Source organism: Vidua macroura, chromosome 1 (genome assembly GCF_024509145.1).
Source record: "Vidua macroura isolate BioBank_ID:100142 chromosome 1, ASM2450914v1, whole genome shotgun sequence".
Classification (NCBI taxonomy): domain Eukaryota; kingdom Metazoa; phylum Chordata; class Aves; order Passeriformes; family Viduidae; genus Vidua; species Vidua macroura.
The window spans coordinates 29,752,646-29,778,456 of record NC_071571.1 but is presented as its reverse complement, the minus strand read 5'-3'; the positions used below and the strand labels follow the sequence as shown (position 1 = coordinate 29,778,456).

Sequence of the window (25,811 nt, the reverse complement as noted above, 5' to 3'; positions counted from 1 at the left end):
TACAACTTCTACCAACAAATTGCCAGAGCTTTTGATGCAGTGCCCTACTGCTGGTTTGGTATCACCATGGTTGTTAACTTTCACACTGAATTAGAGCAAAGCAGAAAAAACTTCATAAATCTTCAAGAAAATGGCTTTCTCCAGAAGAAAGTATCTCCTTCTTTCAAACAAAAGGACAGAAAGGTCCTATACTTCTGGGAGCAGGTTGATATGTGGCTTGAAGATGTACTTTTAACAAATGCAACAGACTACAAAGAAAAGGATAACCAGTGTTGCTTATATTATTGCTTGATTATTTCCAGATGTTACCTTATAGATTTGCAGTCTTGTTGAATTATACTTGTACCTTAGCATGTCTTTTTGTGCAGTGCAAGAAAAGTAAACAATAGGACTGACATACAGAGTTCATAGCCTAGTATTGATTCTAGATAAGACATTTGTCTTAATATACTTTACAAGACAATGGTAGTTCCAGCCAATTAAATTATTGTCCATCATGTCACTAAACTGAAAAACTCTTGTAAATTTGATAAACTGCATAAGGAATTACAGTGAAACATTTGATTTAGCATTATAAACAATTTAAAATATTATCATGCAAAGCCACAAGAGCACACAGGAAACAATAATATTAGCAAATATTATTAGAAATAAACTAATTGTTTTCTTAACTTAATGTCACTATGAACTAGCAATAAACAGTAAATACCAGTGTAGTGTAAGTACCAATGGCCAGCTCCAGATCACAAAAAAGAACATGCTTCTTTTCAGCAGCATCAATGCAGAAACCTGTTCCTGCCTCAGTACTGTTCAACTGTGAATTTACTGTGAGTAAGCAACGAATATATAAGAGCCTTCCAACTACTAATTGTGGCTTGCTATTTACAAACTTTATTTATAAACTCATTTTCATGCAAGTATAAAATACTAATTCCATGGACAAATACACATTTGTTCACCACTCTAAATTATATACATTGTATTTGCATCTAATATTCAGAGAAGTGCAAAGTCCACAGTGACGTAAATAACAAGTTTTGTAAACTATTTTAGATGACAAGCTCTCAAAAGATATTAGTAACCATACGATAACGTATTTTTGTATACTGCTGAAATCAAACATTTTTGTAGTAAAAGAACATACATTTCAGCTACATTCAAGTGAATATTTTATTACCATGTATTATGTCTTACAAACTTTAGTGGAGATGAGCAAGAGCGCTACAGAACCATACTTTAACGCAAGAGGTGTATTGCATGGTATGTGCAGGCATAGCAAAGGAGAGAGAACTGGAACAAAAAACAAGGTAAGAAAACTTGTATAAAAACGGACAGTAATACTGACTAACACTGGGTTATAACCTTACTTATAACAGACTTGAAGGGCTAATAGAGATCCAATTCAGAAACACCTGTGCACTGTAGGTAAAATTTGGTGCAGATCAAGAGTGCACTAATACAGTCAACGTTGTACGCATAAGATAATGCACAAAATACGCTGATATGCATATAAACAACTAACTTGTTTACATTAAGTAGGGCAGCACTGTTGTAGTACTGCATTCTTGGCACTTAGTGAAAGGACAACATGTATTTGGTTTAACTAAATTCATAAACAGGATATATAATGGTTTGTAAGATGGAACACATATATTATCCCTTTCAACCTTCTGGTTTTACAGCATTTTTCTAATTTTCCAGTTCAAATGCAAACATGATACACTAGCTAGATATGGAAGACATTTCAGATGTTGGCTTAAAACATCACCTTCAATTAAAAAAAGACAGAACAAAGGATTAATTCAAATTATAGAAAGTGAATTTGTTACTACTGTCTTGTGCGGAAAAGAAAATCTGAAACAAGGGGGAAAAGTGACCTTATAATAAAACCCACAATGTCTTTATGGGCTTTTCCTGAATAGCAACTGCTTCCTTAATATCCCTTTCATATATGCTAATTTCACTTAAAAGAACTGCTGAATTTATTAATCTGAAAAGTTGTTAGAAGTTAGAATCTGAAAAGTTGTTAGTGAGTTAGAAGTTTGGCATCATGTATCCCATCACACAGAATGGAAGAAAATATGCTCTTCTTCAAAGAAAACATGTTTCAGCTATGAATGGATTCCAATTTTAAGTGATTGTCCTTTATTAAACAATATTAACAACTATCTGGAGGGTGCCAGTTTACTTTTGACTGTTTCAAACAAACTGGCTAAATTGCCATTTAACATTATATAACAAATGTAATAAAATTGTTCTTAACATATAACAGTGTAATACTTTAAAATTAACCTTTTAAAATATTTTACAAAGACATTTTATTATATATGAACTATACAACACACAAGAGTATGAAATATTTTGAACATATACACATTTCTGTATTTTTCACATAGATTATTATTTTGCACCAAACATTGGTGTCTGCAATTTTACAGTCCTCAGTTAAAAGCAAAACAAAACCCCAGAATGTTTAGTGGATATGTTTAGTTTGGTTTTTTCCCTGAAAATAAAACCTATTGCGAGAAGAGTTTCTCTAATGACCTTTTTCTTTCCCCAATTTTGTATTTTGTACAAAGCTTTTCAAATGGATCAACACACGCAAGAAGAATATCCTCTGTTCTTCGCAGTGCAATTTGCCAGGGATAAAACTGAAACCAAACCAACCCTTTCCCCACTATTAACATTGAAAATTGCAGTCAAAATAATGCCAATGCCAACCACTATTGAGACTCCCTTACCCCTTTTATTGAAACTGCAATCCTTTTCAATATCCATTTTAATGAAAATATTTGCATAGAGCAGCCTTGTATTATTTCTAAAGAACATTATGAGCATTTTAACACAAGATAAGGCACATGTTTTTCAGCATTAATAATCTAAAACTAATCCTGAGGATCTGCTCCTCCCCCTCAGCAAAATCTGCTTTTTTAATATACCCTGTATTACCTGAAGAAAGCAGAAAAGCAGTATAGAATAAACCCAAATTCTTTAACTGAACCAAATTCAGAACATTAACAACTCCTGATAATAGTGTAACAAATCCACAGATGAATTAAGTCACTTTCTAAACAAATAATTGTTAGAGGGAAAGAAAAAAAGACACAACCAGTAGCACTGTTGATGTTAGCTAAAAGTTCACATACTAGAGATGACATTTATAGTGAGTTTTGCTGAAATAAGCTCCCATCAGAAACAAGGTAGTTAAATTGTGAGGCACTTAAGGTTAACATGAAAAGGAGGAATGCAAGGGGTCTGTTTCATAGAAAACCTGAAGTTGCATATCATATCCTTGTATTAAGCCTTCTATTAAAGTGCTAGAAATGGAGACTTAAAACAAAAGGATTCAAATATAAAATAAGTGATTACAGAGCATAGTATGCATTAAAATTAAGTGCTTTTGATTCTTATGAATTTAGAGCTTTTTAATAGTTTTTAAAAAATAAAGTCTGGAAATAATCCACGTGTGAATCACCTTCCTTGTGCCATCAATGCTATTTGTAAAGTGCCCAATTATTTTCTAAACAACAAAACCATTTGCCTTATCTTATGTTGTATAGCATGACATAGTCTGTAGTATGTATGTAATCCATACTGCAAGGACACAGTCAGCCTGATGGAAAACAGCACATGCATACTTTAAATCGGAAGATTTAATTCCACCTGTCATTCTAAGAAGCCAGGTCTTGAATTACATATCCACCCGTATATAGTGCAACCAACCTCATATTCTCAAAATGTAATTTAGCTGTTCAAGTCTGACACTCAAAGAGAGACACATCAAGCTTTTCCTCAGAGCAACCTGACGTGCAGACAAAATCACAGATGGAGCTCTACATCTGAATCACATAAATCCACTAGATGCCAAATCTGAGAAGGATCTGGGTTCTTTTGGATGATGAAGAGGCTGAAGATGTGTGGCAGTCTGTGCATTACTGATCACATCTAACTGAGAGGGATATGATGCATTTACATTTCCTCCATTGAAACCATTTTGGAACTGGAAGGAAAAAAAGAGAATATAAATGGTTAGTTATAGGAAATTAATTTATTAATAAGTATTTTAAAATCCTCCTAAAGACACATTGGATGAAATAATTTTAAAATACACTGATTAGCTTTAATTTTTTTTAAAATTATGATTAATGATAATTTAATTTGCATTAAAATAGAGACTGAATCATTTGTGAACCTTACCCATGTTGAAGTCAATGGGAGCCCTACTTCTGGCTAAGCCAAGAAATAATTCTATTATCTAAAGTGCAATAGAGTTTCTATTTCTAGAAAGTACACTCTGAGAACTCCCAATTGTCACATCCAGCTGTTATATTTTAAAAGCAACCTATTTACATCTTTCCATGTCTGCAGTGGGATCCAGACATAACAGCTCCTCCAGGAATGCACATGCAGTCCTATCCATAAGCTGAAGCATACTGTGTGCAATCTGCTGGCTGAAATGTTGCAGGTGGGCTTTTTGACAGTCTTCATATTGACAGTGCCAAGTAAGAGCAATGAATGGCTTTCATCAGTCTTAACATAATTGTTTATAGGATTATTTTAATCACCTAATGTAATGCTTCCTGTCATGCTGTGGACTTTATCTACAAAATACTCTATTTGGTCATGCAAAGAAAATACAACAAAGTATTTTAAACATTTCCATCATCTCTTTGGGAATAGCTTATATCATAAGTACTCATTCCTTCAAGGTTTGTCTTTAAGAACATGTCTTATACATTCATTCATCCATTCATCTATCAAATTATGCCAAGTATTAGTTTTTTTTCCTTCTGTGCAAACATTGAAATTTGACTAACTGTGCACAATTCCTCTAACTTTTTAACAACAAGGCTATAGTCACGTGAATTATGTTTTTAATCAAAGCTGATATACTTTTAAGAGTACACACAAGGATTGTTTCTGACAGAAGCAGGTTATTTCAATATTCTTCATTAACAAGGTGACCACACTCATTAAATTTTTAAAAAATGCTCTCAACAAAGAATCAAGTACGTAGGAAGGTTTCTCCTGCTTAATAAAGGAATACTGATCCTATGCAAGCAGCCAAATAATCACAGGCCTTTCTGTCCTTCTCCATCACTGAAAGTGGTTTTAGACTGCACTGGCTATGCTCCCACCACAATTATAAGAAAGGCAGAGCGTCAAGGCACATGACCACAATAGACCCTTCTGGCTTTCTCATTCTGTAGTCTTTTCATGGAAAAATCAATGGGAGTTAGAAGTCTGAAAAGATACCAGTCGTGGCTTGTATAGCAATATCTGTCCTCTCTCTGGATTCTAACCACTGACAGGGATGTCAGTGCACTAAACCCAGCCACCAAGACTGCCCTACTTTGGTTTGGCTGTGTGAATGTGGGCTCAGACAGCAGCATCCTATCTGCTTAGTCACATGAGGCTTCTGCTCATGTAGTGCTACTCAACCCCACGCAGCACAGGAATACCCTAACAAGAGGGGCTGAATTTGCCTCTGAACAACTTAAGTAAGAACAATTTTTCCACAAAGTGGCCTTTGATAATTTTTTTTACAACAAACTAAATGTCCTATTATTATTGCAGCACAGCATTCTAGTAAATATGAAGTAATAGATATAATTTCTTCAGAGGTGCTTAGTCATTAAATTTTTTATAGATAGATGTGAAAAAAATGCAAAGAAGAAAATTAAAAAAGGGGTGATAACAAAAATTATTAAGGAAGGGTAACAACAAAATAATCTGCGAAATAAATGCAATTGAAACCAGCCATTAAAAATAAAGAAATGGAATTGCAAATGCAACAGCTGTTCAAAACTGATGCAACAGATTAATACAGCTTCTGTGTAAAGAGTAATTCTTTGTTATTATAAAGACAAACTTGGATGGCCCTGGAACTGCTCTGCAACCCTATTAAGGAGCACTCTGAAAGACTAAACACCAAGCATAGCCAGGCAAAGCACAGCCAAGTCATACTCAAGATTGCACAGTGCAGTTTCTCAAAGTCACTTTCTGCAATTTCAACCTCAGGGAGAAGCCATTCATCATGCTGAACTGTGCTATAATTTAGGTAAGTTTCTGCAATTCTGCAATTGCATTCTTTTCAGCAGTGAAGCAGTTTTAAAAAGGGAATGTTTTGTACTTGTAATAAGCATGTAAAAAATGGGTATGTTCTAATTGCATTCCTCATCTTTGTCTTGCATAGGTTAAATGCCACTTAATACTTTAATTCTGTAAATGCTTATGCATGTGCATAAGCATTTGCAGGATCAGTACTTCAGAACATTAACTCATTGAGATACAACAATAAAAAAAAATAATTGTGGCTCTGTACTTTAGCAGCATTAACAGAAATAAAGGGTACAACAAAAAGTACTTCAACAAAGGTTATTCAGAATCAGGAACTAGTAACTGAATTTTATTTCTAAGTTAATTTTACCAATGAAGAACAGTGTTTACAACTGTAGTCTGTGCTACAGCCAGGATCCTCTCTTCTATGGCTTTTATTGTGCATTGTTCTTGGTGAAAAAGGACCAGATTATTTTACTGTGACTATAGCTTTTTCCAACTCTTTTTTCTTTGGCAGTTAATTTAGACAGCAGCTTGAGGAACAAGCTGGCTTTCACTTATAGCAATATATAATTTATTTTTTTTTTTGCAGCAACATTGTGTATAGGAGTGAAACAGTTCATATTTCATACCATTTTTATGATACTATAATCTAATGCTTTCCCTAATCCTAAAATCATTGAGGAATCTGAGTAGCTATACAATATTCACACTTCAAAACCATTTTTTTTTTTTGATCCTTACAACATCTTTAATGAAAATGAGTATGCCAAGCAAACTCAACTCCTCTCTAAAGGGTTTATTAGCAAATTCCAAGACTTAGACCAGTCTACTTTTCTTCTGCTCCTAACAGGAAAATTACTAGTATAGTGCCACAGACTAATTAATTCACTCTTAATTAATACTGCTAAAGAGAGCCATCAGACTGCAGGTACACATATATATATATAAACTTGACCAAATGCAACTCTCTTCACTCTAATGAACAAATAAAGGAAAGACATCCACACACTGCTAACCCATCCAATTCAAACTCAGCAATTCAGTCACAACAAACTCTGCCCCCCAGCAGTCACCCAAAACAATATAAACTGGATTCAAAGTGCAAGCGGTGCAGCAATGCTGTTTACTATACCTTGTTCCCCAATGTTTGTTGCTGTTGATTTGTCATCATAGGATCATACTGCATTTGATCCACGCAGCTGGGCTGTGCCTCCTGCGTGCATGGGTACATAGAAACAGCGCCTGCATAGCATGTTTGAGGAGTCAACATAACTGACTCAGAGTTTATGCCACACTCAAGGTTTTCAGGGACTTGCTGCAAACAACTGAGAAAATCCTCAAAGTTGGAAGAAGCTGAATAGGTCGATCCACCAAAACCTGCTGCCGGAAAATCCATTTGAGCAAAATTAGAAAGCTGTGGCATCATCGTTGTGGGTTGCTTGTAAGGAATAAAGTCTTGCCTACACTCATAAGGGGAAGCGTTAACTTCTGATTTGTAAGAGAACTCGGATGTACTGGCATGCATGCCAGGGAACACGTATTGCTGGGGCTGCTGCTGTGAGCAGCTAAGAGGCATGCCAGAGCTCCAATTTGTGAACATCCCATTGACTTGCATATGTTTCATCTTTTGACAGAGCTGCTGTTGCTGCTGCTGCTGCTGTTGTTGCTGTTCCACAAGCTGCTTCTGGTGCTGATGAAGTCGATGTGGATCTAAATCTTGCTGTACCATGCAACCTTCATTCTGGACCAAGGGCTGCTGCTGGTTACAGTCTGAATATAAGAAATCAGATTTATTCAAGGAATCCTGAACATAAGTCAGGATTTCGTCAGTTATGTTGATGTCCCCAATATCATCCACATCAGATAATTCAGTTTTAAAAAACTCCTCGTCCTGCTGAATACACTTTAGATCTTCAAAGTCAATACCCAGATTTTTCATGATGCTGTACAAATCACTGGTTTTGTTATCCTGAAAGAGTGCTGCACTGTCTTCAGGAAGTGGAACGGTACTGTCCTGGGAACACTCCATCAGCTCCTGTTTGAGAATGTTGTGATTCCCAGCAGGTAGGAGATTGTCTGTCCAGCCACTGCCAACAACATCACCCAGTTCATCCCTACTGTCTGCAAAGAAGTTCCGCTCAAAAGAAAGTTTATGTGAGGCTGGAGGGCAGAGATAAACAGACTCGTCTTGCCTTAACATGACACCTAGGAGGGAGTTTGGATCCACAGAGTCATCGTGTAGCGCTGCTTTGGCTCCTTTTCCCACTGTGCTTTTACTCTTCGGTTGAGAGGGGTCCATAAGGCTTGACATAGGGAAAGAAACCTCATATAACACAGCCTCACCAGTGGCAAACATGAAGGGCAACTTCATGTTACGCTTCCGTAGATGCTCTGCCCCTTCTTCATCTCTGAAAATAAATCAGATATGTAGCATGGTACTGCAGTAACAATCAGTTATTCTAATCTTTTTGTCCCATGGAATTAACATGAAAAATGAACTATTCTATTTGTAGGCATTTTTCAAATACCTACCTATTCTAGCTCAACTTGGCTGAGTTAAACCAAGAGGCAGATTATGAAATAAGGAGCTTATGACTGTAATACCACATTTACATATTACATTTGTAATTAAATCTAGACAGCATACACCATTTTCTGTGCATTATGAGCCGAAATGAAAACAAGTGGGCTTTGTTCCATGCATTAAGCTTTTCTTAGTATAGCAAGTAAATCAATACTTGAAGTATCTGTTTTCCTCCATTTTACAAACTCCTTAGCAAAAAATATTTAATCTATTTAACAAGGCTGAATTCCATATTATGTAGAACTTAGTTCAGCACTAAAATTCAGGCTGAATTTGTTATTTGTTGCTCGTTCTACACAACTGCAGGTTTTGCTCATTGGGATTGAATATGGTGCATGGAATAAATTCATGCTTCTGCTGCTGACCTTGTTCTTTACAAGAAATCAATTTGTCTGAAGTTTTATGCAAAAGGACTATGCCACAAGTTCTGAAATATCAGAATTTCCTACATGTTTGTTAGCAAACTGAAAGAATTTGGGGAATTTGGAATATAAAGGGTAATAATTAAAAAACAGAAATTCCTTTGTGAATATAGACAGCCTCAAACTAGTTTTCAGTTTTGGAAGCATACTACTTTATGAACTGATGACTTACGTAAGAGGTCTTTGTGTGGCAATGATGTAATCTGGTCTTCCATTTTTGTAGACAAGCCGTGCATTTGCCTGTACCCAGGCCCATCGATTTTCTTTGGTTAGAAGCCTAAATACAGTCATTCCACTCTCACCTGTCTTCATCACTAAAGAGTAAACATACTGTTTACTGTCCAGCAAACAAATCATGAAAACATGCATGTCATGAAAGAAATCCCATCTGTAGAAAAATTTTACAAATCTCATGTCCTCAATCACCCAATTCGGTGTGGCGCTAACACATTCCCAGTGAATCAGGATGACTGATCACTTCAAGATGTCTAATTTACTCATAAAATAGAAGTCAAAACTGCAAGATATCTGCTACAGATTGGCGACATTCTATATGGGGCTTTGTCCATTATTTCTTCAATAACAGAAATTAATAAATACTAGAACACATAAATGACAAAAGCCCAAGTTTCTCGCCTTCATAAAGCAGCTATTACTTTAACAATTAGAAAACACATTCGTTCTGAAGCCAATCCTTTCACATTCTGACTGGTTTATATAGAGGTACTTAAAAACCTTATGTTTCATTCCCACTACCACTAGCAATGCTTGATAAACATACTCAATTTTCACAGTACATTTCTGTATTGGGTTTGTGTGGCCACATTTTGGTAGTGGCAGGGAGGGCTACAGGGGTGGCCTCTGCAAGAAGCTGCTAGAAGCTTCCTCCATTTCCAGCAGAGCAAATCCCTAGCAGCTCCAGGGTGGACAGGCTACTGGGCAAGTCTGGAACAATTAGAAATTGTGATAATGCCTCTGTGATAATATTTGAGAAAAAAAAAAGTTATTGTGCAGATATAATTGTGGCCAGAGAAGAACGGGTTGAGAATGTGAGAGGAACAGCTCTGCAGACACCAACTCAGTGAGGAAGGGCAGGAGGTGCCAGAGCTGAGATTCCCCTGCAGCCCATGGTGCAGAGGCTGTGCCATGCAGAACCATGGCGATGCAGAGATACACCTGCAGTCCATGGAGGAGACCCATGCTGGAGCAGGTGGATGCCTTATGGGAGGCTGTGAACCTATGGGAGGCCAGTGCTCAAAGAGGCTCCTGGCAGAGGCTTGCAGACCCATAGAGAGAGGAGCCCATGCTGGAGAAGGTTTCCTGGTGTTTTTAAGGTGTTTTTAAGGCCTTATTTTGCTTCTCATTATCCTGCTCTTTTGTTAGTAATCAATTCAATTAATATGCCCAGATGAAGTCTGTCCTGCCTGTGACAGTATTTCGTGAGTGATCTCTCCTTATCTCAACCCATGAACCCTTCATTATATTTTCTCTCGCTTGTTCAGTTGTGGAGGGCAGAGATGGAGAGGCTTTGGTGGGTGCCTAGCATGCAGCCAGGGTCAACCCACTACAGTTGTTTTGGTGCTGAAACCCAGCATCGTGAGGGTGTTGAGATAAGGACAGTAACCAGGAGAGGTAACAGGCAAAAGGAGCACTGAACAATCCTAGAGAGTAAAATTATCATGGGGAAGTTTTGTTGTAATTGTGGTGAAGGGACAGGGGGCAGATTTTGTGCAAATTGTCCAGTTTTGTTCTGTGTTGTGATGAAGTTATCTTGGTTTTTGTGTGGGAAGTTTTAGTTTATTTTGGCTGGTTTTGTTGTTCTAAGTGAAGGTTGTGTGATGAATGTGAATTTTAAAGATAATTCTAAAATATTAAGAATTCACAGAGGTAAGGGGTGAAAGTAATACAATTGCCCAAAATCCAGCACTTCTAGACAGAAAAATTAAATAAAATGTATTAGGAAAGTCTAAGAATCTAAAAATAAATCCTTGCTTCAAAACTTATTTTCTTTATTTTAATCTTAGCATCAAAAATGTAGCAAAACCAGTTTTAAGACAAAGTTTCAAACCATTCAAGTTTCATCCCCTTCTGCTCTGGAACCATCTCTTTGTTTTTCTTTATGAAAGAAACAAAACCACTGATAAGCAATAGTGACTGAGCTAAACCTGAAGCAGAAAATGTGCTTAAGTAGGTTGAGAACAACCTGCTGAGGGGCATTATCTAATTGTCTATGAGGGGATAAAAGAAAAAAAAATGAACTTTTCAAGAGAAGTCAGGAGAAAAGAAGTATCATAGTGTTCTGAAGATGATTCTGTAAGTTCCAAAGATAACTCTGTTATAACTAACAAAAAAGTAAAAAAACAGAGTCCCCTAAATAGTTATAAATCAGATAGCTGGTGCTTATTTCCTCAACACTACGCTTCTCTCCAAAATCGTTACTTAAACCAACTCAAGCTGCCAAGAATCAAACCCAGAAATGTTTGGACGCTAGCGTGTTAAATCAGAGATCAATTTGTGGTAAAAAGCTTACACCGATATCAAAAGAAAATGCTTTATTTAACTTGTTAAGAGAAAAGCTATCCTTGGTAGTCTCCTTGTCCAAAGTTCTTGTAATAGCAGAAGCTGGGTTGAGCAGAGAAGAAAGTGAGAAGAGCATGATGTGACAGAGACTGGAATATTTATTCTAAAAGGATCTAAATAGGAATATTAAACATTTCTTCAACTAGTGTAAGTTTTTAGAAGGACAGATAGAACATATAAAATAAACATGTTCTCTTTGTTAACAACCTCTTTTTTTTTTTTTCTGTAATTCATATGGCATTTATACTGAAAAAATACTCCATGCTTTGATTTTACAGCCATTCTTTGGGAATGAAACTTACTTCGGATGTGATTTTCAGCACAATAAAGCATGTCAGCTGCATGAATAAACTGGTATCCTGTTCCTCTCATACACAGCTCTGCTTCAGTGTATCCCAGGACAATCTTTCCTCTGGAAGGTAAAACCAAAAAATTGCAACACTGCTGATGAAGCAACTCACAGAATGAATGTCAATCAAGTCAATTATGGCTAGAACATTTCAGAAGCAAGTGCTAACTACAGTTTGTTACTGTATCAATTGTATGCGCAAGCAGAACAGCTCTAATAAAAAATAGAGTCAACAATTCATAAAATTGTAACTAGTCTGCCAGGTTGCCTTCAGTGACTAGGACTGGGTTGACAAAACCATTAGATTATAAAAAAGAGTCCTACCAGCCGGATTCTCATTTCCATACTACTGAACATATTTACTCCTAGCAGGCAGCTCCCATTAGTTCCAAAGAAGGACACTGTTTTCTTAGCCCTGTTTCTTATAATTTACCTATAGGTGCTTGTCTGTAGAATTAAATAGGGGTTTAACTTCAGTTATCTAAAACTTCTTGTCTAAATTAGATTTTTAGTAGCTCAAAGTTCGAACCCAGATGTATCTCAGAACTACATCCCCTTTGCTATTGAGTGGTATGGGACCCCTGTGTTTGCATTTAAACAAGATATGACTCAGAGGACCACTAGCAAGAGTCATGTTTGACCCTAGCAGCTAAAATTAGAGTACTTTACTAGAGGTTGGGGAGATGAAACACTTAACAGAATTCACGTGATCTCTGTGCGATACCTGATAAAAAGACATAGCCAAAGAGAGACCTAAACAGGATTTGAAACAAAGACATGGAGATGCAAAGACAAAAGGTAAAAAAAGGGGAAAAGTAGGGATGGGGAACAATATACATAAAACTATTTTTTTCAAGTGAATAAAAACATCAAACAGAGAAAAGAAACGCTTGTGTTAACATTTTGGGCTTTTTTACTTGTATTAGCATAAAGAAATAAAACATTTTGGTCTCTCAGTTGATAAAATACCAAGTAATTCAATTCTATCCTGTAAGTAGGCATGGAAACCCATGTGAGAGACTCCACTAAAAATGAAAGTCAAATGTCAGTAAAAAACAGGAGGGAGAGGAGAAGGAATGAGGCCAGAGGCTTTTATTTTGATAAAAAAGCATCCTAATGGGCTTCTTGCCATGTTGAAGCACAATAATATTATTTGGATCTAGTATTGCAGTAGTATTTCCAAATTTTACATAGGGAAAAGAATAGTTTGGAAGTGGGTAAAATCATAGTATAAAAAGTATTTAAATTATTTTGAAGGAAAAAACATTTCCATTGTATTTTACATCTATTTGAACTGAAGGAGAAATGTAGAATAAAATTAAATACTTGTTCTATCAATTCTAAAACCAAATTTCAAATCAGATTTAACATGAAATGTTTCTTCTTCCCTAATTCATTAGTATGCTGTATTTTGGTTTTTCTATTTTGCGTTGGTTTTGTGGGCTTTTGCTTTGTTTTTCTAACTACTGAGATTCAAGGAGCAGAATGCCATTTCAAGGAAATAGACTACGGTAAACCTATTTCTCTTTACTTGATAGCAGGGCTGGAGAGAAAAACCTTAACAGTTTCTAAACAACCTAAACAGCTTCTAAACAACCATCACTGAAACGGTTTATATACCAAAACAGTAGTCTGCTTTATATTTCAAATACATACCTAAAACCTATTTTATGGGCAAATTATTAGACAATTACAGAGTAATTTACACCTACTTTGCATCACAGCCAGTGGGTGTGAAATCCAGTTTGTGTTTAGTTCTGAAGATGAAGTTTTTGGTTCGTATCTCAAGGATAGATGGTGGCTGCAGGGGAGTAGCTACTGCAAACAGTGCAAGCTGAGGAGACAAAGTAGCACCATCCTTCCCTTTCTTGTTTTGTCCATGGAGAAATTTCAGTCGTCCTTGAAAATTCATAGCCTTAGGATGAGGAAAAAAGTAACTGTTACATGCTGGAGATATTTAAAAGCAAGATACTTCTGTTATGATGTAAAACATGTATTTTTCATTTTTCTTAAGATCGATGAGATTCAAGTTTTATAGGATGGCATACGCAAAAGTTAGCTAACAAGTACAGTACAACACAGCACAACAAGAACACTGTTGTTATACCCCTGAGTGTATAGCTTTAATATCTATTAATAAACATACTGAAAAATTGATTAATGGGAAGATTATTTTGTAAAAAACAAAAAAATAAGCATGTAGTATCAAATATCAGCTGGGGCTTCTAATATTCTAATAAACATGCATGCGTATAATTATTTCATTATTTCTCTTGCAAATTTGTATGTTAAATTTTGAAATTTTAAAGAATTCTATTTTGTAAGATATCACATAGAAGGTGATAAACTCACACTTGTTTTAAAAACTAAACAATTGACTAACAAAAAAATGCATTAAAAAAAGCAAGCACAAACTTTTCCAAATAAGGAAAAACTATGGTCCTCTTAATTACCATAACTTACGGCATCTCAAGATACTCAGCTTGCTACAAGAAATTACTCTTGTAATGCTTTTTAATCTACGAATCACACAGCACTTTACAAAAGCTTACAAATGCTTATTTGAATTTCACTGAGGAAACTGGGCCATGAGAAATAAGAGAACTTGCACCTGGCTGTGACATCTAAAAGGGGAGACATTTAGAGTCACTAACTGAAACTTTGTGGTTCAAGCTGCTCAGATATCTTTAGAGACTTAACAAATAAATTAAGTTGCTGCCCCTCTTGTTAAGATAATGCAGATTTCCAACTTTTAAGTGTATGTGGACCTTTTTTCGTAACTCCATACTCACCAGGAATCCAGATGAATTATCCAGGAGACATCGTAACCTGCAGATGAAATTCCTTTCCATAAAGGAAGAATTCTCTGGAGGAAGTTGGTCTGGGTTATAATAGGTTGCTGGCTGTGAAAAGCCATTATCTCCTGCAGGAAAGGATTATTTATAAGGATTATTTTTAGAAGAACACCTAGTGAAGGCTATCTATAACAAACGATCTTCCTTCTCATAAACAAAGCGTTAGGTCATGACCTGAGCAAGAACAATGTAAACTGGAAACATCCTTAGAACCTATTATTATTGTAACACTGAGGTTAAACATCAATTCTTCTGATGGGATTATGTTTTACAGGCTATAGTATTTGAAAACTGAATGTAATTTATTTTTAAGTGGTCTTTTTGTTGTTTGCTTTTTTTTTTTTTTTTTTTTTTTTTTTTTTTTTTTTTAATTTGGGACTTTTGTTTGTTTGGGTTTTTAATTTATTCATTATGTTTGTCAACAGCCTAGATTCTGGACCGGTTGCAAAGAGCAGAGTTCTCAGCAGAGAACACACCCATTTTCCTACAATGGTAGGATCTGCAAAAGGGCACAGCAACTACAGTAACTGAGTATTCAAAAACTCAGTATCAAACAGTGAAACTTACTTTCCAGACAGCCAGATGTAGCAATAAATAAAAATCAGCAACTTTAGGAAACCATCACAAAGAAAAAATCAGCATTTTTTGTCCAATGAAGGCAAAATCACCCTACTAAATAGTGAAAATATATCTGGGCTCTGCTGATCAAAACACCATAGTTACATCTCCAGGTACACCTGGAGTACTTGTGTTTTGCAGTTGTTTGTTTTACAAAATACTCAAAACCACGATTGTTAACTTTGATAACAACATGGTATCCTTCCACCTTGTCAGGACAAGGATTTGCTGCAAAGTGGTATTTACAAAACAGACTTAAACATTTGGAATATAAAGTAAAACCAGAAGGTAAATAAATAGACCCCTGATAAAATACATATGTTCTACATGAGACTACATATACAGAGATACCAGAGCATGACTATTCACAGCAAATTTAGCAAAGCAATCTTATTTGCAATACATATAAAAAAACAGTCATACCCTAGGAATTCATTCATGCAGAAAATTGAGAAAAACCTAGCTTAAAAAGACATTTTATAATAAAATAATCTTTAATTTAAAAAAATAGTCCATGTACTCTTACAGAACTGATTATCAAGTATGGATAAAATAATAATAGAAATTTTAAGAACCCATATTGACTTTCCAGACATGGAGTTGAGGTCAGGGAGAGTATGTCACTTAATAACACACCACATTATATTTTCTGGAATATAATTTTGTCTCATGAACAGCTGGAAAAACTTACAGTTAGGCTCAGAGGTTAGTACACTGACAAAACACACCCAAAGGTAAACAAATCATTACCAAAAGCCAGTTCTATTTAATCTCCTATGAATTCAAGGGACTGAATTGGAGCCAAATGAGATTGCTGATATCTTACCAATAGGCCTTGCAACCTAAGGCCATCTAAATCCTACAAGTATGCTGAGTTATCAAGCTTTTCAGATAAAATCAGGAGATACTTTTTTTTCTGAAAATAACTGCCATGCAAGGTCAATTTTTGCTTAATAAACTTCAAGGTATGGAGAAAAAGAAACTTCTTTCTGTCCTAGCTGTTAGTGTGATGAAAAGGGATAATCTGAAATTACAGTCATCTAAAGAACTGTATTGGTCTGTCACTATTATGAGCAGATCCCACAGGCAGACAAACTCAGGTATTTGTAGTCCAAGCCAGTTACCATATTACTCTGAAGTTAGAAAATTAGCAATTCCCACACTTGTCATATGGACAATTCTCAGCAGACAAAGCAAACTTCCTTACTTGCTACTGCTGCAGTCTTTTTATTACAAATTGCTTAACTGACAGTGAGAATTTTCAACACTTTTGAGGCAGTGCTTCTCTAGGAAGCTCTCTGAAGAAGTAATGATTATGAAGAAAGAGCATCAAGGAAACAGCTTGCAAATCCAAAATAATATTTCAAAAATGCCAGCTCTGGGTGCAGATCTAGTACCCAATAAGCAGTGCCAGGGTTTCTGCTGGCATCCTTGGCACTGTTTGGTGCATCCCTCAGCATTTCTGCCACAGGAGAAACTCAGTGTTATTCTTTGGGTAAATATAGAGCTGAAATTTGAAGGTTCAGCAAGTCTAGCTGGATGCTATTGAGTTTGTCAAGTTCCATAGTAAAATGCACAGTTACCAAGAGTGAGCAAAGCTGTGGTGAAAGAAGTGGCTCCCGACAGGAGGGGAACAGAACTCAAAACAGGAGGCAATGGGCTTCAAAACTGAGCCTCCTACACTCGTGAAAGCAACCCTGCTGCACTTTTCCAGGCAGACAGAAGGCAGGAAGGTTTTACTGCCAGGATCTTGAAGTGACTCACTGTAAGAAGGCAAAGAATCTTACAGAGCATCTACAATCCCTAGAGCAAAACTACCAGTTAACACTACATATCCCTCACAAAGCTCACACTGGATCTCATCAATGCCATGGAACAATGTGCAGAACATGCAGTGCATTAAGTGCTTGCCTTTAAACTCAAGACCATATGGTTGCGCAATACACGAAGTTCAAAAGATAATCCAGACTTAATGCCCCAAAGCAGATATTTGGGACTGAAAAAATCAGAATTTTGCAAACTTCTCTGGGAACAAGTCAAGGACCAGGAGGCATGTCTGGGAAGCACAGTAACAGCTGAGAAAATCAGTGGTCTAGCAGCATACCAGAGTACTGACTGAGAAATAACCAGTCCAGGCTAACTGAAGCAGAATCAGTTCCCAGACTCAGGAGCACAATTATAATAGATCTATAAATATCTACAGAATGCTAGCTGAATGTATTAAAACAGAAATGGATTAAATTAGCAAAAATGGAAGGGATCCTTATGGTCATAGCATTATCTTTTGCTATAAATCTGAATTCAGTTAAAAAATCCTCAACATCCAAACATTTTATGCTACTTGAGGCTCAAAAGTCATCATTGAATCATAGAATGGTTTGAGATAAAAAGGACCTTGAAGATCACCTAATTCCAACTCCCTTGCCATTGACAGAGATACCTTTCACTAGACCAGGTTGCTAGAAGCCCAATCCACCTAGGCCCTGAATGCTTTCAGGAATGGGGCACAATTAGCAGCTTTTAGCAAGCTAGAAACACAAGATACCAACCAAAACATTGTCTGTAATCAGACACTCAGCTCAGCACTTTCTGATGTTCAGTCAAATCTGAGGCCACTCCAACCTGGTGTCATACTTTTCAAATAACCTTTTCTAAATTCATATGCACTTGTTTAAGGTCCATAGGATACAATTGCACCCTGAAGCAAACAGGATGAAAATCTGATTTCTGAGAACCGCACTCTTTGCTGTACTGAACTGTACTATTAACTAGCTGTGCAGCAGACCTGTGGAGATCGATCTAGAGATGATGTAACAACGCTGACCGCTAAATGAAAAACTGAAATATACTGAGGTGTGTTAAACACAGTAACTTTTCTCTATCAAATCATGCCATTTCCCTACTCTAATTTTTCTAAAATTATTTAAAGATTTATTTAAAAAATGGACTTTTTATGGATTAATAAACCCCCTATAATCAAGTCACAGTAACAGAAGATTTTACCTACATGTTTAAACAACTGTTGTGCAAAGGGAGCATTAAAATGGAGCAGTTGTCTCAATGCCTTTGTGGTCATTATGATGCAGACACATGCTTCCTGGATTACACATAACCTGCACCTACACATCTTTGCTCTGATACACATGCAATGTGTCTCTCCTTAGTTGTTTCTCAATATAGCAGCTCATTTAAGCATCAGTCAGTAACATGTGACAACTCTGCTCTAACCTGCATACTCTGCTTGATCTTAAAGGCTCATGTATTTAATCTTTTATTTCTCTTCCCTTTTATCTCCAAAAGAAGTACTGGTCTATGTGCAATGAATGCACTACTCCCTATAGTAACACTGCAACTAGGCCTGATTCTTGGACTGATCAGTCTAGGAAACATTGTCACTGATGCCCCAAATTACAATCTTCCAATTTAAAGTATAAATAGTATTTTAATGGTGCTGTGCTACAAATAACGGTGCTTATTTAAAATGCAAAAAATAATAATTCTCACTGTTGGCTAAACGTGTCCATAAAATTCAAATAAATTTGAAAGAGGCTATTTCTTCCTTTACTCACCTAAAATTATCTAATTATTTTACATAGACAAATTAGAAAAGCCCAAAAAACAAACAACTAATCCAACAGGCAAACAATAAAATTTGTTCTCACCTTGTACACTTGGTCCAGAATCTCCTGACTGGGCAGGATTTAATGCCCAATGTAGCTGTCGTTGAAACTCAGGTCTGTCTTCTGTGTGAATCAACTCAAATACACTCTGGTGTATTATATCTGACTATGAACAGAAGGAGAAAGGTGAGAGAGAATGACAATAAGAAAATTATATGATAATATGATACAAATTGTCTGATCAACAACACTATTATGGATATAGTAAAATCCATTTTGCCCAGGGATAAATACATACAATCACATGCAGGTGGCAAAGCTTCATGAAACAATTTTTTAGCAGCTCAGTTACACACATGACTATAAACATGGGAAACAATAAAAAATATTGCCTTAGAAAAAAGTTACATTATGTCAACTATTTCTTTACCTGCTTTTACTTGAGAAGGCCTGGAAATGCTATGCTTAGATTCTGTTTAAATGATTTAATTTTATAAACTGGTAAATAAAGTATTTACCGGGTAGTACTTGACTTAACCCACTATAGGTGCTACAGGAATACAAAAGAAGCTAAAGACCCTGAACCAAACTGCCAAAACTAAGCCAAGCAGATTATAAACAGTGGATTTGCTCCCTGAAAGCTTTGTCACTTCTTAAGGATGCGTTAAAACATGCAATTATTAAGCCCTTATTCCACTACCAATTGTGTGGTTAGGAATGTGATCTAAATGGCAAAGGCTCAAGAGCAAGGATTAGTGCTTAAAGGAATTTAAAGGGGAAAAAAACCCACCCAAAATAGTCAAGAAAAGACTCAGTTGATGGAGAAGAGTTAAGATCCCGGTTTTTGGCATGTTTCAAAAACCCAACCATTATATAAACAGAAAATATTTAAATAAAACATAGATCTAATGTAATTGAGATGAACTGGCAAAAGCAGAAGCCTAGGTCAAATTTTGCCATGACAAATTTCATAAAACAATCAGTATTTTCCAGAACAAATTGCCAGAAATGCTAATTTTTGTAACTTTAAGACTTTACTTCTATATCATGCACTTGATTTACTGGCATTGCTTCATGAATGTTACGCCAAAATTGTTTTCCAAGCTTTTTTCTTTTTTTCATTTGTCAGCACTGAAGGAATATGTAAACCCAGGAATAAAAATGGGCTTTTTTGAAATATTTTATTTTACACAAACTTTCCCCAATCTCTTATCAGTTACCTGAAATTGCAGACCAAGCATGGTTTCGTGCTATTTTTAGACAGCAGCTGAATCTATCAATATGCAGTATTCACGGATATACTTTGAGAACTATAACTATCATCTTCTTCAACTACTCTATCATCTTCCCATAAAGTAATCCCAGGAGTTTTCTAACAAGGACAGAATTTGCCTGCTATGCCTCAGTCCTTAGTACTTTGGTACCTGGTTTTCAAGCCCAATGAAATCAGCCATATGTTATCTGCACCATATAATAGTAAAAACAAACGCTTGTCTTGAAATTAATAATTAAACAAATAAACATGAGCAAGAGAACAAATTCCAAAAATACCGAAATCACTCACTTGATATTTATAAATCTCAAGGCATATGGAAATAATTTTTCATGAAAGGTTTCTATTAAAATAATTACCTTCCCATTGAATTATGTCTCACTCAGCATCATAAACTGGGTAACACCACTGTATAAATTTCAAACAGTTGTTCCAGTAAAGAATAATTAAGTGTGAAAATTTCCTATCTTGCCTAACTCAACTTTGGAAATTATATTCCTGTTGTGCTTGGCCTGGCATCCTGGCTATGTAAGCTGATAGAAAAGTAATATGGTTTCAAAGTAATTCAACTGAAAGTACCTAAGATTTTTATTACAAAAAAATTTTAAGACCCTAAATACGAACACTGATGTTCCCTGAAATTAGGCAAAACCTCTGAAAAAAATAGAAGAAAAAATAAACTTACTTGTTGGAATCCCAAGTAGTCTTGGATAGTAGAAGAGACGTAAAAAACCAGAGCATCTGCTGTAACAACTAACACAAATCCATTTAATGCCTGGGGAAGAAACACAGCAATCTATCAGCTTCAGAGATAAAATTACAGATAATTATTGTGTCTATAGGTCTGCCTATACTGTAGTCCCTCAATAAAATGTGAAGCATGCAAAAGCACATCATTATCTGACAGCACAAACAGGATTCCTCATTGCATCTCTCTACAGTGTAAGTGTTAAAATGAAGAAAACTGTATCTAATGAAGAAAAAAAAACAAACTTTATTTTAAAATTCAGTGGAGAAGCCAATCCATATTGATAACTTTTCAATACCCTTGATTGTACAAGACAAGGAACATATATGAAGAATTATAAATTTATCTAATATCAACCGCAGTTCACCATGTTTGTGTGGCTCAAGCATTGGATACCCCCAGCTGCCCACAGCACAAGCAAGAGCCATGTCACAAACTCAGTCGCAAAATCCATTCTATTCATAGTGTAGACAGGCCACTGTGGACAGGAAATCAAGCTATCAAGATCCCCTAAATAATCCAAGAAAACATTTTATAGTGTACTTAAAATAGAAAACCTCTGCAAAAGCAGACTGTTGCAAGTAAACAATGTTTTTGAAGAGATTTCCCCCTCAGTGGAGCAGCAGACCAGGCGGCTCCACACTCAAAGTCACGCAAAGGGCGTTTATCTAAACTCCCAATCAATACGGTCCATGGCAATTGTTGTGATAGCAAACAGTACATTTGTGACTTGGCAGCTCATCTGAAAGGTGCCGATTTACTTCTATGGATTTCAGTCAAGATTTAACAAAAGGCAGTCTCTAGGGGCTGGAGTGAGTATATTGTGCCACTTAATTTCCTCAGCTGCATTCAAAGGCAAATTTGGCCAGCATACTCAAAACAATTTTTAAAAAAAAATCTTTATTTATGCTGAATTATGGTACATAGAAAATGTAAAGTAAGTGAAGGACATCCTATAGCTTACTGCAAAAAGCAATAATTTATAACTGAAATATCTGGTTAAATGACTGGTCTTTAAATGCTGTGAACCATTCCAATTTAATGTGTAGATATTATTTAATCTACTCTCATAAACAGTTGTTAGCTCTATAAAAACACCTTATAAGTTTAATAAATTTTACATGAATAAGGAATGAGATTAAAAAATCAATAATAATCTGAAATTAAATACCATCGTCAATCCAAGGAATCTCTAGTGGTTACACAGAACCCTTGATTTTGATGAAGCTCGCAGTAATTTCATGGGAGCAGAATGCCGCAGTGGCAGGTGCTCGTGTCCTCTGCTGACCTGTTCTGCAGGGCATTTCACCTCAGCTGGTTGACACAAAACATCTGCAAGCTGCACAGCATCTAACTTTGCCTCAAATGCTAAAATTGCTTATTCTGGTCCATTTCATTCAGAGCTACCTACACCTTCTGTACCTGGAATCACATTTTGCACTGGCCCTAGTACACAGTTCTCAAACTACGATTGTTACTGAGATAGCCATATGCATCATTTAAGCCAAAAATTCTCTAAAATGGATAGACTAATAAATGAGAGATGAGTTCTGATGGAAGTTTTCGCAAAATGCAATCCAAAAATAATTATCTGAAAACACATAATGAAATTTCTCAGTGAGTTTATTATCCTGGAGAACTGAAGATGATATTTGTGCCCCTAAAAATTATTCTCAATGGTCCTAATAAAGAGAAAATTACAAAATTGTTCATTACAGTTGAGAATTAAGTTTTAAATATTTCTTAAAGGTCATCTTTTTCTTGAACTCTTTATCATAAACTTGCTTGGGCTGTAACAGATTTTGTATTTCAAATAAGAATTTGAAATAATTTAAATAATTTTAAAGGAAATTTAGCTTGCTTTTAAGAAAGGCACATTTATGTATTTGATCTCTGCTTCCACAATATATGGAACTGGCAAGACAGTTTCTATGTTGGAAATTAAAGACAATTTTCTGTTTGTTAGGAAGCATGCAAGAAAAACTGACGAACAAATACAAGCAAATACAAACAATAGGATGCTTACTCATATTTTTTTTCCAAAACAAAAAAAAGTAGGGAGATAATAAAAGGAAAAATTCATCATCACTTATAATTTGTTTACCTGAGTAATGCAAAAGAGTTCTGAGCATATGTGGAAGGGAAGGACTTTATCAATATTTACAACTTACTGCTTCCCACTGTCTTCTAGAAAATTCCCAATTTCATCATACTCATGACTTGTTACATAACCTAAGAAAACTCTATCTGCATATTCATTCTCATAAATTTTTTCACATATATAAAATATTTACAAAACAAATACATTTAAGAAATTAGGTTAATTTACTTCCCAAGAGGGGCAGAATTTTCAGTAATAACTATATCACCCACTTCGTTTTCATACTGGAAAAGAGTTCCCTCATATAACTTCCAGTCAGAAGTCATAAAACCTCCCCTTGTATTTCAGATTAAATAGATGCTTCCAATGTACCATATATTTCAGCTTTTTAGGTTCTTTTCTATTTAAAAGAAAGCTGTTCACTGGTAGTAACTCCACAACAGTTCTTTGTCATACTTTATTAAGGTTAGAAAATGAAATATATGTCCTAGTTTTTTTAGCTGGTTAGCAAACAATTTCCAATTAGCATCAATATAAAATAATTGTTTTGTGGGATTCTTAGAACCTGTTTTCATTTCTAGTCTCTGAACACTGAAATTCCTTTTGTTTGAAGCAAACAGTTGGCTCTGACAGAATGATTTGCCACTTTTGATAGATACATCAGTGTGAAACCTGTGTAGAGGACAGACTAACAACATATTTCAAATGGAGCTGCAGGTCTCCATAAAATCCATTCTGTGAAACTAGTTAGAACATAGTAATATCTAAATTTGTAATTTCTTGAGTTTAATCTAGATTTGGTAGTATATAATTATCCATATGCTTAGGACATTAAAACAGGCTAGACAATTAAAAAAAAACCCACAATTTTTAAATTAATATTTTCCATTATTTCATATAAAAGTTATTCAAAGTATTTTAAAATTTGTCCTGAATCGACACTATGTATGCTCAGTTCTTTCAAAGCACCAAGAAAGCAAGACATTTCAGCAAGCCCAAGGTCTTTGAAGGAAAAATTGTTTCTTTCAGACAATTAGTCACCAAATTTACAGTAAATTACTAACTTATCTGGCCCTTATAAAAAGTGTTCCTTTATATTAACATCTTTATTAACAACAGATGCAAAGAGATGGGAATTCCCCCAATAAATTACTTAGAAACATTAAAGAGGAGTCCATATTCTAACATCCACTCTGAAGTCCCTGCTACAAAAATCCAGCAGCTGTTTAATATTACCCTAAAGAAAATGAGAATTTCACAGTAAGAAAACTTTTTGTATCTCATCCCTGAGCATCTAATATGCTAAATACAGGTGTTGGGTTTTTTTTTACTTAAATCTTTGTACAATATGTCTGTTGCAAAACATACCTGCAATAGGAGTTCTCCTTCCAGGATCTGCATCCCTTCTCCACACTTTCCTGTTCTAGAGGTTTCCTGAATGCCATTTCTTTCTGGTCTGGTAGAGCTAGATGATTTTAATGCAACTAGAACAAACAAAAGAAAAAAATTTGAGCAATCTTTGAAAGGCTCACTAGAAATTTAGGTAATGATCTGCTATTTTGTGTAACAAAAAATTGATTTAAATACATGCATTTTAATATATTATAAACACAGTCTAATGAAAGATTTTTGTTTCCATGTCAAGCCTTTTCCTTACCTTTAGAGTGAACCCTCCAATTTTGTCATCTTTCTCTTTTCTATATATAGTACTTTCACAACAAAACCATTACTATTGCAATCAACCCAAGTCTCATTATTTTATACCTTTTTTCCTTCTTCTCCTTCTCTTTACTATAAGACTCACTTCTAGTGTGTCACTCTTGTGACAAATTAAGGACATTTTTGTGTTCATAGGCCATCCTCCTATGACAGCAGCAACTCTGTGTTAAGGTAGGAAAACACTTGCACTTATTCTTATACCACCTAATTTCAGACATCAAACTATAGTTCATCAGACAGGTAAAGCCTGCTCTAGACCTAAAGCTCTCTTCAGGGAAAGGAAGGAAAGAAACATGAACCCTAAATGCATGGTACATAGTAAAAAAATCCCAACAAAACAAAGAAAGGTATTTCAAACAAAAAGATGTGGGTATTTTCTGTCATAGTTAAATTTTAACCTTTTAAACAACTAGGTACTCTTTCCAGCTTTAGATAAAATACTATAACAATGAATCATCATTATTCAGATCACAAATATATCTAATTGAAAGAAAAAGTTACCCAATAACTAAGAAATGAAGAATCAGATCATATTGCTATGAAGTTCCCAAACGACAGTCTCATCTCTGCATCCTTCTAATAAACAGGATGCTGTCAAATAAAACTACATACTCAAAGATCATCCATAACTCAGAAGTTACCTACTTTTCACCACTCCAAAAAAGAGAGGGGGAAAAAAAGCCTTCAAATATGAAATTAGTCTGAGTAGGTCTGTAGTGTCTAAACAGCTAAAAATTACTTGAGCAATTGTACCTTAAACCTTTACCATATCCAAAATTTCTATGATGCAAAGCAACAGAAATTTATAACAGAATAAAGCCTATAAAAACAACGGGACTTCTGTAAAATACAAATTTCTCATACTGATGAGATATTCAG

General features: G+C 35.4%; 1 protein-coding gene across 1 annotated transcript in view; it reads right to left on the bottom strand.

The window, feature by feature from the left end:
* Nucleotides 1–291: 291 nt before the first annotated feature.
* The window catches only part of AHR (aryl hydrocarbon receptor), a 63,802-nt gene continuing 38,282 nt past the window's right edge, over nt 292–25,811 (bottom strand). The window contains exons 3-11 of the mRNA XM_053978989.1: nt 24,582–24,697; nt 21,050–21,139; nt 19,134–19,257; nt 14,791–14,921; nt 13,711–13,913; nt 11,952–12,061; nt 9,242–9,383; nt 7,196–8,471; nt 292–4,000 (exon numbers count right to left, since the gene is read on the bottom strand). Of these exons, the coding sequence (XP_053834964.1) occupies nt 3,845–4,000; nt 7,196–8,471; nt 9,242–9,383; nt 11,952–12,061; nt 13,711–13,913; nt 14,791–14,921; nt 19,134–19,257; nt 21,050–21,139; nt 24,582–24,697 (2,348 nt within the window). The 3' untranslated portion in view covers nt 292–3,844. The remainder of the gene's footprint in view (nt 4,001–7,195; nt 8,472–9,241; nt 9,384–11,951; nt 12,062–13,710; nt 13,914–14,790; nt 14,922–19,133; nt 19,258–21,049; nt 21,140–24,581; nt 24,698–25,811) is intronic.